The sequence below is a fragment of the Lasioglossum baleicum genome, chromosome 14, assembly GCF_051020765.1.
Source record: "Lasioglossum baleicum chromosome 14, iyLasBale1, whole genome shotgun sequence".
NCBI lineage: Eukaryota > Metazoa > Arthropoda > Insecta > Hymenoptera > Halictidae > Lasioglossum > Lasioglossum baleicum.
Window position 1 is genome coordinate 10,991,103 of NC_134942.1, and position 18,402 is coordinate 11,009,504.

The 18,402-nt window shown below is 39.8% G+C and overlaps 1 protein-coding gene across 1 annotated transcript; it reads right to left on the reverse strand.

Moving 5' to 3' along the window:
• Positions 1 to 501: 501 nt before the first annotated feature.
• Positions 502 to 16,255, reverse strand: Apime-asta (allatostatin A). Its single transcript, XM_076437826.1, has 3 exons — positions 15,989 to 16,255; positions 2,648 to 2,925; positions 502 to 994 (listed from the first exon to the last, which is right to left on the reverse strand). Exons 2-3 carry the CDS (start codon positions 2,912 to 2,914, stop codon positions 662 to 664), a joined length of 600 nt encoding a protein of 199 aa, XP_076293941.1. The 5' UTR covers positions 2,915 to 2,925; positions 15,989 to 16,255; the 3' UTR covers positions 502 to 661.
• Positions 16,256 to 18,402: the final 2,147 nt, after the last annotated feature.

Here is an 18,402-nt window from a genome sequence, read left to right on the forward strand (position 1 = left end):
ATGTTGCTGAAGATAAGTAAGTGCCCGGTGATTTATGGTCAGGAGTGTACGCTCTTATTATTAATAGTAATTCTTGATTTTTGTCCAGGTCTGCGGGCACAGCGCACAAGGAAGCAGTGAAATTCTATATCGAAGCTATCTTGGTCAAAGCACACTATTAATGCGTCAAACGGAAAAGCTTTCTAAAATTGTTTAACCATGAAACGGTACCCGCAGAACGGAGCGTTGCAGAATTATTGCAAAATCTCCACGAGCACGAAAACCTTTCGAAAATGTTTTAATTTTGGCTGGGGGCTGTACATTCATTAATTCCGCCAAAATTACATAAGAACAATTGTATTATCTGTGTACTAGGTGAGCGAAAGGCGCAAGGACAAAGGAAAATCGACGAAAACGAGGGAATGAAGTTTGACTCGCTCGAGGCAGCTTGATCGATTTGTTCGACCGGTTGTTTGAACGAATCCTCGGGCGAGAAGGAACAGAACAGATCGGGAGGAGGCGTTTCGAACTTCAAAACGTGTCTTTATTGTTGCGTGATCGTTATATTTGTGAGAACAAAACTTTGCGACATCGAAATAGAGCTACGTCGTGTGCGCGGGCTACTTCGCCGGGTCCCCGCTCAAATGATCCTGTTCCCCGGCGAAGCCAGTTCGACGAGGTCCTATTCCAGCGAATCCTCGTCGTCTTCGGAAATCCTTTTTCCAAGTCCGAAGTGATATCTCTGGCTGAAGAGGTCCCCGGGTCTGGTACCTTTGCCGGAAGTATCGCCGGACGCTCGAGCCGCCCTCTTCCCCAAACCGAAACTGTAAGGTTGAATGGCTCGTTTTCCCTCGAACACATCGTCCAGGTTCTCCTGCGAGTGGAATGCTGATTCGACAGGTATGTAGTCCAAGTTCATCCTGAGAGGGTAGTCCTGGTTCTCGTTGCGCTTGCCCAAACCGAAGCTGTACTGTCTTGTGCGTTTTCCCAGGCCGAACGAGTACTGGCGACCTCTCTGCAAGTTCGAAAAGCGCGAAATCTTATTGAAGTGAAACTTCTTCGCTGAGGGGGCTACAATTTTCCAGCGTTACGGAAGTGACGTTCGCGAATAACCTCGAATAGTTTGACAAGTAACATTTTCACATAGACATATAGAGATAGACTGCGCGGCCTGTACGAAGCGCTGAAGCCCACAATGGCGGCAAAAAACAAAAATAAAACATCAATAAATACATCAATTAGAAAGAGAGCGCTATGGACCCCGGCTAATGCTCTCTCTCTCACTCTTTGTACCGCCCGCCGCCATTGTGGGCTTCAACTCGCCCATAAGACGGCGCAGTCTATCTCTACATGTCTATGCATTTTCATAATTAATTTACTAACTTTAAAGACTTCATTGGTGAACTTTTAGGATTATAGATTGCAAAATGAAGCCTTGACTACATTTCCATTCCAGTTTTATGCAGGTCTGATGCTTAAATTGTTAGTTATTAACTGTTGGAGAAGTGGTATGTTATGTATGTCTGTCCTTGTCGCACAGTGTTCGACCCTCCTTGTCTTACGCATTATGGGAACTTCCGAAACAATCAGCCCGCGCAACAATTGTTAATAACTAATTAACCTCCAGCTACTTTCACACGCAGTTTCTCATCGGATTTTGTTCCGACTGAAAGATTTATAAACAATTATCCAAACCCTTGTTCTAAAGTAACTTGAAAAATTTTGACAGGTGTCAGTTAAGTAAAAAAATATACTCGTGGGAAACCACGCGCGGCAGAAGTGAAATTTCTTGCAGTCTAGTGATGTTTAGAAGTAAATTAAGATTGGAAATGGTAAATAATCCTAATGAAGCGACAAAAAATAGAGAACGATCAAAATTAGCGACGCAAAGAAAGAGAGCATATGGGAAAGAAAGAGACATAGTTCATAGCATTTCCCATACGCTCTCCTTCTTTGCGTCGCAAATTTTGATTTTCTATGATTCTATCATTGAAACAATTGGCTTGTGATAGCTAAAATATGATATAAATATTCTTGATTAAATTTTGTCTAAATGACTTGCAAATACTGCGTCGAGAGTTGTTCCTGATCTTGTTGTCGCTTCATTAGAATTATTTATCATTTCCAATCTTCATTTACTTCTAAACATTGCTAGACTGCAAGAAGTTTCACTTCTGCCGCGCGTGATTTTTTACCCTGTAACTACTCTCGCAAGTCAGATTTCGAATGGTTCGAAAGCTATTGGAAAACCTTTAAGGGCAGTTTAAACCATCTTAATCGACTAGGTCCTTTATATCCTTCATTAATAATTTTAATGTGGTGAAAATAATATATTCATACTCTCGAAGTCTTTTAATATGTTCACTGTTTTACATTTTGCACTTACTCATTTTTGTTATAAATGCGTCAAATCCGAAATCTAATAAATATCCATTTAGTTGTATACAAAGATTGTCAATCTTCGCAGTGAAAGATTTTATAATGTACTGGATATATTTATATAAAAATGAATATTGAATACAATCGATCTCGTTTACGTTACAATCCAATAAGAGGATTGCATTGCTGCAGTTATTAATTAGGCGAATGGAGACTCGCACACTAGCATCGTAACATTGGAGTTTCAGGGTGGAGTTGTAAAAATCGATTTCGAACGTCCGTAGCTCACCTTATCGTCGCTGTTATCACTCCAACGTTTCCCGATGCCGAAGTTATACACCGGTAGCCTCTTGTACTCGGAGACGTAAGTGTAAGCTCTCTTCGCCGGCAGAGAATCGTCGTAACCAAGGGAGTCCAGTGAATTGTAGTGTTGCAAATTCAACGAGGATGCTGGCGTTTCGTCCATCGCCGCGGCTGGTTTGCTGACGACGCTCACGACGCAGACAAAAGCGACGCTGGACGTCAACAGGCTAGTTCTAGACTTCATCTTGAACATTCACGATCGATCTAGACAGAAAAATCCTTTTCTTTAACGTCACTTCAAACACGATCACTAAACTAGTCACTAAACTTGTACATGTTAGGTTGTTGCATACGAACTGTCCGACGTTCGGATGCAAATGTTATGAAGCGTTTCATCCAGAAATACTATTACAGGTTCATTTATACATCATTTTAAGGTACAACGATTATTTATTAGACAGCGGATTTTATGCATTTATGGAAAAAATCAATAGGTGTAATTTGAAACAGTGAAAATATTAGAGAAATTTAAAGATACTATTTTTTTCGACCTATTAAGTTTATGAAGACAGGAAATAAACTTTTATTTCTCTCCAATTTGCTGTAACTCGGTTAAAAAATTCTTATTTTGCATGAAGATCCACTGTCTAATGATTATCAACACCAAAAATGTTTCCAATATACTGTTGGGTGGATCTTATAGAGTTTTTCGTGCTAATTCCGAATCTACCTTTAATTTTTGAGAAACATGACTTTGAGAAAAATGTATTTTTCAACTTTACACAAATATTGTGATGTTATTATGAAAGATATTGAATTGTTCTTTACAGCAAAAGATTCTACAGACTTTCCCAAATCCAGTGATACCCAATACTAATATATAGACTGCGGATCTTTATGCAAAATAAAAAATGTTTGCAGTGATTGTAAGACACAGGATCTGAATAAAAATTTCTTTCTTCTTTTAATTATATCATTAACGTGAAACTTACACACTGGTGGCCTTAAATCTTTTCCATAGGACCACTGTTTTAAATTGTGCATACCCATTTTTGTCATAAATGCATAAAATCCGCAGTCTACTAATATATTATGATTGTTTAAACATGTTTAAACACTCAACAGTATATTGAAAACATAGAATAAGTTGAAATTTATTGGACTAAATGTTATCTTTAAGGTCTCGCCTTCCATTTTTACTTAGATATCGAATTTTACTTTTAAATAATTATTTAAATGCTAATCAATAGTGATTGCCGAGCACTCTTTGTATGAGTGGAAAAGTAACATATTGACCATAGCATTAAAGAATACTAAAAAATTGTGATGACAATCTTGCAATTGAAGAACGTGAACGACCGAAAAATTCAATTTCAAAAAATATCAAGAGTACTCATGTGTGTGTGTGCAATTGAGAGAATATTTATAATTTATTTAGATGTGTGTTTGTTCAACGTTTCCATTCTTCTTCTTCTTCTTCTCCTTCTTTGTTTCCTGGCATTTTTACAAAAGTTTCACCACAATGCGATGCTTACTATTATCGGACCGACATACGAAGCAACAGAAACTCCTAAGGGACGCTATCAAAATGGCGGCGTTCTCTTTCCCAGCTACGAATGCAGTTCCGAAGTTCAGGACGAAATAATGAACAGACAGCGACGCTGGAAAATTGCTTTCCCTTCTGTCCCTAAAGCGACGCGACGGAACTTTGTCTTGCTCCTCTGTCTCTCTGCCAGTTGCCGTCGACTTCGGGAACTGTCAAAGTCGCGAGAGATTGAATGGTAAAAAATTCTGTATCGCAACGCCGGGATTTAATATAAAAGTTCTTGCTCTCGTGTAATCCTGGACTCTGAAATATCCATTGTCTCGAAAACTCGTCCTCTTCGTTTCATTGGAGGAGAAAGTTCGGTGCATTTTTATCAGACATAGTTCCTAACGAGCCGCAAAAAGTGTAGTAAGTATGACGGAGAAAGGCTGCTTTCAATATTTCCTTTAATCGGCTGTATTTTTCTATTGACTTGAGCGGAGATTAATAATGCAAATTAAATTCATCGTGGAATGTTGACGAGCCTGAATCCCTGTTGCAAGGTTAATGCAGGTCGCATACAATGTATAGACGTTTAAATAATAATTAATTCGTGGGAGAAGACCGTAATTTGAAATTACACGGCTACCCGAATGAATGCGAATCACCATAACTATTCGATGCACAAGAGATACAAGCTTCAGTGTACAAAGAGGAGCGTTGGTGTGCGATTAAACGCTGATCTGTGCAGAGGTATCGGTGAAAACCGTGGTCGCTCGCTGCTGAATATTTGATGGGAACCACGATCCTTGTTCGTTCTCTGTTCCGTTACTGTTTCGGATGCTATCTGCTCGGAATCAGGTGTTGCGTGGGTATGACCCAATGAAATTCACTTGGGCTCAGTTTAAATGTCATCGATCGAAAAAATCGCCCCTAGAACGTCCACTACTACCATTTGCTTCCGCAACAGCGTCCACGGTCTTTTCTATTGGATTTTAACAATTGTATTTAATCAATTTCTGTACCAGAAACATTTTTGGAAATTTTTTGAAGCTTGTTAACCCTTTAGCAAAAATTTCCATCTTCAGTGGAATGAGCGAAGCTTAAGGATTAAATGAAGCGTAAAAATATTTCGTTGGAATAATGGAAAAGGAAATTCCATCATTCACACGAATCCATTGTTAAATTAAAAACCTGATTTGACTTGTTAGAATTGTTAATGCTGAATTGTTCTAGGCTGTTGCATTGTTCTTCTAAAATTTAGACAAAATAAATTGGCAGCGTCCACGTGGGCATTTTTCAATCTGTCGCACGTTGTTCCTGTAACAATTCTAAAACGTTTCCGCACCCTTTCAGGAGCATCGACTAAATCCCATGGGCCCATTACAAAAACGAGTGAAATTTCCAGTGGCAACATTTTCTGGGGCGTTTCATTTCTCGGTAGATGTCTGCCAGATTAAATCATCCCGGATTTAAAGTGGTAATTCCACCGGAGAGAGAGACGGCCAGTACGGGAACGCGCGGAACGCACTTTCTCGTTTCGTTTAATTTTCGGATGTTGCGATCGCCCGGTTAAATCCCGAGACATCCTCAGGCATACCTTAACAATTTTTCAGTATCTCCCTGTTGTAATTTTTCACAGAAAATCACGATTTTAAGAATTTTATAAAGCACACCTTCTCAATTCAGGAAAAATTGCAAATAATCGGGAACACTCTGCTGTTCCGAAGATAAAAATGTGATTGACGAACTCCATGAATTTTTATGAGAATTTTACAAAGTGCACCAGCTCTTTCCTTGAAAATTGTTTCTTCTCAACACTACCATACAAAGAGCAAGCAAAAAATAAAACGATAAAGAATAGAACAAAGGTGAAAACGATTCCTGAGTGGTGTAGTGACGATAAAAGAGGTTCTTTCAGAGGAAGTCCGTGAAATTCGCGAACCATAACGTTTGAAAAAAGAGGAGAGAGACGCTTCGAAGGGAATCGAGCGTCGCAACAGGTGCCCGGGACGCTGAGCGTCGCGTCGCGTCGCACCGTCGCGCGTCGTCCTCGGCACGCGGCATCGGTAATTTATTTTTTAATTCAGCGAGTAGCCTCGTATTTTTATTTCGAAGCCAATATCAATCCGCGTTAATCCGTGTAAATTCAAGTTTGCGACCGGTGCTATCCTCGTTCTCTCACAATTTTCCTTCTTGTATGTTCTTTTTACAAAACCTTGAGCGACAGGAAACGGAAGGCGGATGATTGAATTCATGAAATTCATGAAATTTCAAATTTCCGTTGCCGAAGCTGCCATCGAACGTTTCACACTGCTTGTCATAGCTCCCGCTGTCAATTCGGAGTCGGCGAACCGAAAGATGTCGCGAAATATTGAAAAGAGCTACCCGAACGATCGACGGAATCGATCACTGCGAGTTTCGATAAATTTCTTTATTCAAGCGATGAGCTTTAATCAATAAAATGTTTTCTTATTTATTCTTTTTGGCAAAATATCATCGAACGAAAGGGAACATATCTTATTCATTAAAGTTCATTGCTTGAATAAAGAAACTGAGCTCTCTGGTTCACCTTACAATACCGAAATTACATTATTGCCAACCCAATAGAAATTGAAATATTCACGCGCTAGTAAAAACTAAAAATAAAATAGCAATCACTTGTGGGCTTGGTTTTAGAAATAATTCAGTGAGTTCAGAAGCCGGGACAAAATTACTTTGCAGCAGCCAGGGGATTATTTTTTGTAGAAAAAATCGCCACGGTCCCGGTAACATGTATCATAAGGTGAGAAAGAAGGCATTTGCATGATGGCGTCATCCGCGAGCTTAAGACAAGATTAAGGGAAGCACTCTCTTCCAGTGCTTTAAGAGTCGCGAAGGATTAAACAAGTTTCTTCCGTGGGTGTTCTTCACGGAAAATTACAGCATCCTTCACGTGGAATCCGAGACTAAAGTGGTTGGCTTTGGTGGGTATTTTAGAACGGTATTAAAACGGCAGGAAGAAGAATGATGGAATTTTAGGATCAACGAAGAATCGGTTGAGGAACACGCGCCCCTCATGGATATCAAACATTCTTTCAACCGGGAAGCATACTTTCTCAGATGGATACACAATATTCTATTCTGGTCGGTGAACTAATTCCTCGTTTCATGTTTGATCACGCGTTTACATAATCCGCGCTATAGTTAATCAATCAATCATTCGCGGCTAGAGGTTTCGGGAGCTTGTGGGGCGTCGCGTCGCGGCGTGAACACTGTTTCGAAACAGCTTCCGACCTGGTCAATGGAACTATGGTCTTCAGTCATTCTTCCTGGATGCGCGACACCAATTTTCAGTGTTCAAAAATTATGAAATCGTAAGAAAGAACGGAATTAGGAATACTGAGATTTCACAAAAAAAAAGTGTTTAAATCCGATCCGCAGGAGCAACGTTAAAATAGCAATTTTTAGAGGACAAGCGGGGAAAAAACTGCAGATTTGCAGGACACGAGCGAAAAAAACACAGCAGATTTACCGGCGACAAACGGAAAAACTATGCGAATTCGCAGAACAAGTAAATTGAACACTGCGGATACACAGAAAAAAGAATGAAATACCGTAGATTCGAACGAGAGAAGAATTAAAAAAAACTGTGGTTCCACCAAAAAGTTATTTAAAAATCTGCATCTTCTCTAAACAGCTTTGTTCAATCGAAATTGCGAAATCGTGAAGATGTGAGAAATTATAGTTGAGTGATCAGCCACGAAATTAATTAAGTCCATGTTCGCTGTAGAACGTGTTACATGTTTCCAGTTCTGCAAACCCTTTTTGATCCAACGGATTTCTTTGAACAATTTCCACGACCGTTCGCACGACAAATGGCCGCACTTCTGACAGAGACATCCACGATATCCCCCGTAACGAAGAGGATTATTACCGATGTATGCAGACGTATGCAAACAAGCGACAACGCGGGGCAGAACAGCGGATCGATACCGAAGAATTACAAAATATCGAAGCTAGTAACAAGGTTAATTCAATTATAGCCCGAAAATATTCGATCCCGTTCCACGAGTTCGTAATTCCCATTCCGAAACAAATTCGACGGGGACTTCTGGCTCGTTGTGGCAGATACCAACGAAATGAATTTCGACCAAAAACGTTCCACTTTATTTTTTCTACGTTTTCTATACTCGCTCATGTTCTCAGCAATTATAATAATAAAATGTAATTCTCCGAGAGACGATTAAAAATTTGTATGTACAGTCACTGACAATTCAAAGTGGACACCCTTAAAAATCGCATAACTTTGTAGAAATTGGACCAAAGGACTTGAATTTTTTTAAGATGTTAGACCGGCTAGTTCGCTAGAGAATAAGTAAACAAAAATTTAATACGATTGCAATTGGTAGGAATAATACAAAATTTTTAAATAAAAATGATGTTTTGTCAACTTTTTTATCTGGGCCTGTAACGATAATTTAAAAAATGCGTTTTATAGATTTCGCTAACTTATATGCATACTGAAAATTTCATCGAAATCGGTCTACATTGCAATGAGCTACATACGTTTAAAGATAATCACGTAAGGGCGAAATGCCCTAATGCCCGAAATGCTGAAAATCTGCGACTTTCACCCTTAAGCTTTCATCTTTAAACGTATGTAGCTCATTGCAATGTAGACCGATTTCGATGAAATTTTCAGTATGCATATAAGTTACCGAAATCTATAAAACGCATTTTTTAAATTATCGTTACAGGCCCAGATAAAAAAGTTGACAAAACATCATTTTTAAAAGTTTTTGTATAATTCCTACCAATTGCAATCGTATTAAATTTTTGTTCACTTATTCTCTAGCGAACTAGCCGGTCTAACATCTTAAAAAAATTCAAGTCCTTTGGTCCAATTTCTAAAAAGTTATGCGATTTTCAAGCGTGTCCACTTTAAATTGTCAGTGACTGTAAGTCTTTGATGCACAATTTAATCCTGCGAGGAAACGGGGGTACGAGGAACTTTAAAAAGTTCTTTTCCATCCGATAATAATATCGGGAGTCGCGTTTCGCGGTCAAGGAGAATAAAATTTCAGCTTTTATTCGTGCAAGAAATCAAGTTTATTCGATCGACGGTGTCACACCATAAAACTGAGAGGTTTTTTTTACGCGTACCGCCTACGGTTCTCCGTTGGCTCGCGTTTCCGTTTTGTTCGACCGTGTAAATGTCTGCCACGCAGCGATTCTGTTTCGAATTTATTGGCCCGTGTTTCTGAATGAGGAGCAAGAAAAAAATCGAATAATCGATACCACATCGCCTCTGTTCGGGCGGTTTGTTAATAATTAAATGGCGCGACGCGTCACAGTATGAATTTGATGATTGATCTCGCGTCGCCGTTGCTTCTCCGCAAATTCATACATTTCGCAATTCCAGTCCCGACTCTATTGCCGGAATAGATAGAGTTTGATTCAGTTCAGAAATCCAGCGACAGAGTTGGAAATTTCTTTATATAATTCAGAATGAATATCTTTCTTCATTTAAATAAATTATTCTTGATACATTGTTTTCTGGTTGATTATACATCGCTGGATGAAATTGCCGCCCCGAGGTTATTCCGCGCACAAAAACTGCTCGGAAATGTGGAATAATATTTTTTCGAGCAATTTCTCGTTTCGCGGATATAATCGAATTTGGACATTCGTCAAACGCCCACTGTGTTGCGCGCGAAGCTAAACTTCGGACTCGATTATCTCCGAAACGGAGAACGGGTTGGCAAAATGTTATCCTTCGTTTTCGATTTGGTTCTCCCCGTGAAATATCAATGGCCCATCGGATTTTCTCGTCGCTCGTTGGAAATGTAGTATTCTTCAAAAGGAAACTTCCGTACGATCGATCAACTATTTATCGTTCGAAAGGCCACGGAACGATGAAAAGTACATACAACGAAGATCGGGTCACTCAACCTGCGAGTACATTATCAGAGAAGGTTCGAACATATTTCCCTTATCTACGAAGTACTCTCTTCATTTTGAATATACTCGAGTGAAGGACCGTCAACTTGAAAAATAAAAGCATTATTATCGTCCGGGCACACTTTGAAAATTATCCGGCTGGTTTGTCGGACGCAGGAAGTACACCGATAAAAAGGATCAAGATTAAAAGGACGAGTCCAGCCACCGCAGGATGTCGAGTTTCCAGAGTATCGCCGTCACTTTTGTATGATTCACTGGGTGGCCGGAAATGGGATTAACGCACCTCTCGAACCCAGCACGCGGCTCTCGCTCGAGGCTAGGCCATCGGCTACTCGCTAATTAAATTTTCAGCTGTCCCTTACTTTCCCCTACCACCCTCGTCAACAGGCTCCCGCTTGTCTTCTTTCTCCGACTAATGAGATCGGAGCTTTTTCCAGGGAACGTGCGGACCTTGTGTTTTTGAAATACGTCTGACGTCGAGTAGTTCAAACAGAAACGATTAGCATACGTGAAGGGATTCAGGGGAAATTAAAAAAGACATTAGCCGAAGCCGAAAGGAAAAGCAGGATCGAAAGTGTGAATGAGAGAGGGAGAGAAAAAGAAAAGAATCGAGAGAAAGAATTGTAAAGGGAACGGGATCCCTTTGTAACCCGTGAGGGAACAAAACTAAATAAACACAACATGCATCTCCATATGTCGAGTTGTAATTCAATGAACGAACATTGGCAAATTATAAGGAAAGATGAGATGACAATCTATTAGGAAAATAGAAGGAAGTTCGAGAAAACTAACAGAAGAGAAACATCGATCGGATAATACGTGTTAAGAGGTTTCCGGTTTCCCTAAGACGAGCAAGACAATGCTGAAAGGGCTGGTTTGATAAACTAGGCTCGGTCACGACCCTACCGAAAGGTATGACGTTACCGTTGTTACCATCGATCTTATCTGCGCGGCAGGCAGTGTGTCAGCGAACAGGTAGCTGCACTCCGTAGCCCGGAAATGAGATTAACGTCACTTCTCGATATTCATCCCCAGGGAGAATGGAAACCTGCCCCCCGGTGTGAAATTAAACCTCGTTAGGCCACCGTAGCCCTGACACGTTAGTGCTACTTACGAAGTTCTCGTAACTTTCGCCGCAACTTGCTCCTTCACTCGATTGGCTTTCCCTCTTGCCGATTTTTCTATAACTTATCGCGAGAAATCCTAGTAGCTACTACTAATCAAGTCAGAATTAATTAAATTATTCAATTTACGAATTTGAAGCGTAAGTTCAGCGAAAAAGTGATTCTCAAGTAATTTTGTTACTTGCTCGCGAATCGTTCTTGAAATAAATAGAATAGGACGTATCGAACAGTAACAGTGACGAGTTGGCGTCGTTCTCGTCCAGATATAAGACGACCCGATTATATTGGAAATGTCCCATGGTGCGTGAAATTCGTCGATTGACGTTCCATGCACGGGTAACCGACGATGCAGCACCAGGACATTGCCATTTTTATGAGTCATCACGGTCCAAGTATTGTCGTTCGCCGACGCGATGTCTTGATCTTATTATCGGCGTAAAAATTTAATACCGATATCTAAAATCATCGATCCGTCGCCTGTCGTCACGTCTAAAAGCAATCTTTTCATTTATGCCGAACAGTTACGATTTTATTTGAACCGATCGCGCGCGAGACATCCGGTCGATTTTCGAAAAATTCCAATTTTTCTCCCAGCCTGAAATATTAGGTTGCAGGAAAAGTTCTGTCGTATTTGAAATCAGCAGGTAATTTCGCTTGTAAATCAAAAACACATGTTACCAGCGAGTCATTGGGAAACAGGAACTATTTTTATAAATTGATTCATATGGTTTCTTTAAAATACTATAATATTTTCCCTGCAACCTAATATTTCCATTTTATAGGATTTTCTTAATTTTATCGGTAGAATATGTTCCTCGTACAGTAGTTTCAGTAGTTTATTAAAATATTAAATACGTTTGGTAATTTATTGAATACAAATTTAATAATGAAACGTCTTCGAGCAAACCAGGTCTCTCTACGGAAAGAGTACAAAAGCAAACAGCATCATCGGAGGGAAAAATATTGTGATCCAAGGATTATTGTATAGATCGCAGCTGCAGCTGGCTGATTAACCGGGGTTCAGATTTAATTCGCGCGAAATAACGCGGCGATTCCGGGCTTACGACCGCAACAAGTGCGCTAATAAAAGCAGCGTTGTAATAACCTCGCCTGATCCGCGATGTTCCCCTCTTTTTTCCTCCCTATTTTTCTTTGTATTTCTCGCTTTGTTTCTGACTTTTCGGTCACGATGCTAGACGGGCCGGACCGGGCACACGATCAACCCCTAGCCATTACGCGCTCCTCGTCGTCGCCTCTTCCCTGGCAATTTCACAACCCCAATTTGCTCTACACGTGACTCGAATTGCACGGCGACACTCCGGTTATGGATCCTCGCGAAATTTATCGCCGAGCTGCTCTCTATCGCGTCGGGCCGTAAGTAATTAGGATGCCGCTTCTTTCCGTGGATAGCTGACATCAACGAGCGTTTAGCACGTTTATCTAACAGCGTCTTGTTTCAGTATTCAATTTTTATGATTTTATAGACGCACAAATAGTCTTCCTTCTCGAGAATTTCTCCACAATTTTTTTAATTGGTTATTTCTCATTTCTCGAGAGATTACAGTATTTCCCGAGAAATTTCAATCTAGGAAAATTCTTATGAATCTCATTTATTTTATAACATATTTGCGGAAATGAACAAATACATATGTCCTACCATCAGTCAAAATATGCTACATTTTAATGTAGGTATTTAAATAGCTCTGTTACTTGTGATTATACGAAAAAATGTCACAGAAGAAATTTGCACTGTTCAATAAGGTAAATATAATGGCAAAATAAACAAATTTTTTGGAAGAAAGATAAATCCAACGATGTGCCATGTTCCATATGGTTAAGGTGAATTTCACAATTTTCAAAATTTTCAATTTAAGTGGACCACGTCATCCTTTTATCCGATCGTTCTGAAACTTCGCACAAATTTTTTTCTCACCTAAAGAAACAGGACAGTTGCGTGCATTGTATCTCGATAAAAATTTTTCTCCAAGTGTAGCTTAGGTCCACCCTAATGTACATATTGGACAGGAATAAACATTGAGTTAATGTGTTCTGCGCTTTCTATAAATATTATCAACGATATTCCAAATATCATAAGTTTTCCAATATTTTTATATTTTATTAAAAATTCTAGAGAATTCTCGAGAAAGTCTTGTTTCTCATTTCTCGAGAAATTAAAAATATTGAGAAATCGGGAGAACTACGCACAAAACTGTGTTGCAAGTGGATTTGAATTATTTTGGAAAGAAGACTGTGAATTAACCCCTTGCCTCATATATCGTGTCTGACTCGTGATGAAGATTCTGAACAGATTCTAATAAAAATGTATGTCAATAATTTCCCACAAACGAAATAAAATTCCATCTTCATTTTGTTAATGTACAGCTATTGAAGAACACATAGGCATACAATAGATATAAGTTTTCTCCTTTTTTAAGAATTTACGATCTACGAAAAAGATCTACTCATTGAAGCCGTGAAATAAATCGTAGGGCAAGGGGTTAAAATAATATTGTGGTCTGTGGCTGATCACATATCGACCAATTTCACTTGCTTCGATCATTCACTCGTACTACTGCGAAGCCGACTGTTTGTACGTCTCTTCTCGGACAGGATGTACAATCTAGACGTGCAACAATTGAATCAAGTAACAATTGAAACGATAAATAAAATGATGAAGCTGCAAACGACGTATGAACGACGCATGAAACGTTCGCCAAAGGCCAAGGGCAATTGTTCTAATGAACGATCAGGGTGGTTCGGAGGAACTCGGCAATTCAACTTTATAATTCAGTTTCTACGTTATCGCGGATTTCGCCGCTTTTGGACGACCAAGATTTCAAAGCTGCTCATTAATTCCCCGTGTAAGAAGAGAATCTCGTTCTATTAATTAACCAGATTAATGCCTTGAACAGGAGCCGGCATGTAGTCGGACAAAATTTATTCAAAGCTATGGGAATTTCAAATTATAGGGGCCAGAGGCTTTCATAACATAAAAGTATAGCGTGCAAGGGTGGCATCATAATCAGACTGAATAACGATTGAAGTTGGATCTACTGGCCGTAAATTTGTAAGAAAGATGATTAATGTCGAAAACGAGATTGATAATTTGGTTTACGTCAAAGAGTTTATTATTTTCCTTGTGCAGTGCCAAGAGAAATTATTAATTAATTACTAGACTGCGAGGTTTATTAGGAAAATAGGTGGACGATTTCACGAAACAGTGAATACAGCTGGAACTAATACTAATTAATTAGTGACGCCGGCTGGCGGTTTTTTCTTCGCGAGAATCTGAATGGAATCACCTGTTGCGTAAAGAAGTAAATGGCAAACGATGAGAAAAGGCGAAAGCCTCGCGAGAAATTTGCAATTTTGCAAGAATATCAAACGTCACAACACAAGCGGTTAAAAATGTTCGCAGAATCCAAACACTTGTCCACCCACTTTCATTAGTAAATAATTCAAGCAATTGAAACTTCATTGAAATTTTAAACACCCCTTTACAAGTCCGACAAACGGCATTATCTGTTGCGTCCATGCTTAGGCAAGTTCTCGAGGTTTCATTGGGACTTTCGATCGAACTTGCCTACACAATTGAACAATTATTCGCCGCTGTCAAATATCAAACATTGGAGAAACCGCGGCGTTGAATAAACAAAGCGTTCGCCAGCAGCCCCGTGCACGTGTTCCGTTTTCCAGGGTTATTCAGAAATGAGATTCCCCGATTGTTTCACGCTGCACGAAGATATTACTATTCAACCGCAAACTTAACGCCCGAAACAATGACGTTGTTCCATTAAAATCTTCCAATATTCGTCGAATCGAATCGCGAATATCGAACTTGGCCGCAGACAATCGACAAAGTAATCGCGAATGGTATTTTGGAAATGAAAATACTGTTCGACGGACGAACATTGATCGAGATGACGTACACTTATTTTATTTCGGAAATTTTCTGAACCTGCAAAATTCGATTTTTTTATAATCCGATTTAACTATTGTATTTAATTCCAGTCAAAATTTAGAACCGTAAACCCACTGTTCGGGCGCGATCCGAATCCTTGCAACTCGTAACAGATGGAACATTCGTTTCGTTTTGCATTCAACTGTTTAATAATGAAATAAAAAATTGAAAATTACTGGATTACATTTTTCAAGCATCGCGTCCTTCTACCAACTTTTTAGAAGCATACAGACTTCGTAACATTTCAAAAAATAAAGTATCCCGAATCCATATGTTTCATCAAACCCAAAATGAACAAACACTTCCGACTCCGACCCGCCAGAAATTGTGTAGAAATTCTAAAAATTACTGGGAAACGTGAAATACAATCCAGAGAATTCAGCTATCATCGAGGGTCGTACAAAAAAAATTTCCGGAGCCGAATAAATCCGTAGAGAAATTCTAAAAATTACCAGACAAGGTAAAACAAAAACCCCACGGTAGATCTAGCAAAAAATCGCACATTCCCATATCCTATAGGCCCTCGAAAATCTGAACACAATCACTTCTCACTGCGAACGGCCTGTAAAATCGCTCGGGAGGCTATCATTTCGATGAAACGTGGAATCGCGGGATGACATCCGCGTTGTGGAACGTGCGGGCCGTCGTTCAACCGCGAAAATTCGTTTCACGACGGATTGCGATCGAATTGTTTCCAGGAACCGGCTGAAATTGGCGTTTGCGGAACGGTTCCGTGAGCGGGTCCGGCGTTTTTCGCGAACGGAGTCGGCTCACCTGTTGCTGGGAAAGCGACGGGTCGCGTTTCGTTGCTCCCCGGGGAATTGAAATACAGAAGTTGTCCTGAACGGCTCCAAAGAGCTCCAAAAGGCTCCAAAAAGGTACCCAAAGGATCCCGAAAGTCTCTCGAAAGGTTTCCGGAAGGAAGGCTCCGTTTTCGAGGTCCTCTTGCTCTCACGTGGATCTGAACGAGTTAGGGTTGACTGCTCGACGACGCCGGGCACCACGACTTTGTGTCTACGCGGGAATGGCGATCAGGGCATCGCGACGCCACCCTTTATACGTGTGTGACCCGCTGGTGTTTGTGGACAGGATCCCAGTGTGAGTGCGCGCCACGCACCCCTCTCTCTGCAACTTTCTATGGTCTTCTCCGTTGCACCAACCAGCTTGGCCACCCTCTTCTGCCGGGGATACGTCGGTCTCTTTTCCTCTTGACAGACAAGCTTGCCTCCCTTTTGCGCATACGCGCGTTTCACGATGGGCATTCAATTCTCTATCTCGCCTGAGAACCGTCACGGTGTGACCAGACCAGGACAAAGTCGCTACATGGCCGTCAAAACCATGGTAACCTTTCGTTTCTATCATTCTTTTACCATCAATCACATTTTTGTATACGGCGGAACCTTTATATTCTCTCGTCGATTCGTTCCTATAGAAATCGCTCTATCAAAACACGATTTCAGCTTTTTTGGGAAGCTGGAGCAATTAGTTCGCTCCAGGATGTGAAAAGAAATGTTTTTAAACTGGACTAACTGTCACTTTGAACTAACTGAAAGTTGCGTGTTGCAACTTTTTTATGAACCAGCTTCGAAATATGTATGTGCCTTTTTTTTCGCTTTTTTTCTATGTATGTTCACCGATTACGTCGAGATGGATGGACCAATCAGGACGAAACCTTCTGCATTTTGTATGTCTCTCAATTGGTAGCGTGAAAACACATTTTGCATTTTTTCATTCTTTACGGTTTTTATTGCAAATAACCAATAAAACCGAAAAACCATCCTATGGTGTTCTAGAAATTCTGCTCGTTCCACTAAAAAGTGTGGAAATGAAAAAGTTCTATAAAAAAGAAATTAAACCGACTTCGAAAAAGAAAGCACTAAAAGTATGAAATGATTTCCATTTAATTTATGTGAATACACACGGACTTAAATACAATACAATCTTTTCGGAGACGGCGCAATATTAATATGTGAAAGCATGTAGAAGAATTTAAGGATTTTCCTTAACAAAAAAATTGTATTGTACTTAAGTTCGTGTGTATTCACATAAATTAAATGGAAATCATTTCATGCTGTTCAGTGCATTTTTTCGAAGTCGGTTTAATTTTTTCTTATAAAATTTTTGTGGGACTATATTGAAAATTTTAAAAATACGTTTTCGTTTAGACCTGTGTCAATTATATGCGTTGTGAAACGACTATGGTCGAATATTAAAAAAGTTATCGTCGTTTCAAGAGTGCCCGCATTAATATTCGGCCCACTAATATGGGACTCGCTGAATTTGCATCTATGCAGCATTCGATTAACACACCCTATGATATTTGCAATTACCGTACCAGCTCAGAAATAGCCAATCTCTCGCAACATGCGGAACGCTTGCAACAGGCAAGTCCCCTATCCTTTTTCAAGGACCGGCGGACACGCGCATATGCATTTTTGTGGATCGTTCTTCTTCACTCGTTTCGCTTCTTTTTCCACGGTAACATACCCACGCATGACCCACATTTTTCCCTGTAGATATCTTCATTTCCCGGCATTTCGCCGGAACAGGCAACAGGTCGATTCGTTTCGCCATCCTACTCCATTTTGTCTTTCGCGCAACGAAACCTCGTAATATACTCGAAATAACCATAAATATTGCTGTTTATAGACGAGGCTCGCGAAAAACCTTTCCCGAACGCGATTTTATATGTCAACTCGTTCATTTTTCTGCGCGACAGTAGAAACCATATTCTAAACTTTGTGTTAACGAATTACGTAAACACTAAACTTACCGACCATCAAAAGTGACTGATGTGTATAGTATAATATTTAGAGTGAAATAAATCACAAAAACCAAACGAACTTATTTGCCAACCCAATAGTATTATAAAAATAACAAGATTAAATTTATTTGTATTCTGTGCGATTTTTACTATAATGTATACTGGAGTCGAAAAATATTGTATATTCTATAAATTCCCTTTACAATTTCAATAATTGTCAAAAATCGATCAAAATCGAAAATTGAAAAATCGAAAATTAGTTTTAAGAAACGAAGCACATTCGCATTTGCACAAATCTCGAAAAAACGTAATCGACGTTGCGCGATTCAAGGTTCCGACAAAAAATGCCATTTCCGCGGTGCTTAATTATTGTTTTCCTTCGAACCAAGGATCGCAATGAAGGATTACGCCTCGCAACCGGAAC

What these genes read in the sequence shown, in the direction of transcription:
- Apime-asta (XM_076437826.1), bottom strand. Translation starts at nt 2,914, where the DNA reads ATGTTCAAGATGAAGTCTAGAACTAGCCTGTTGACGTCCAGCGTCGCT. An exon ending in GTGATAACAGCGACGATAAG is followed by an intron (nt 995 to 2,647) that starts GTGAGCTACGGA and finishes TCGAACTTGCAG; the next exon opens with AGAGGTCGCCAGTACTCGTT.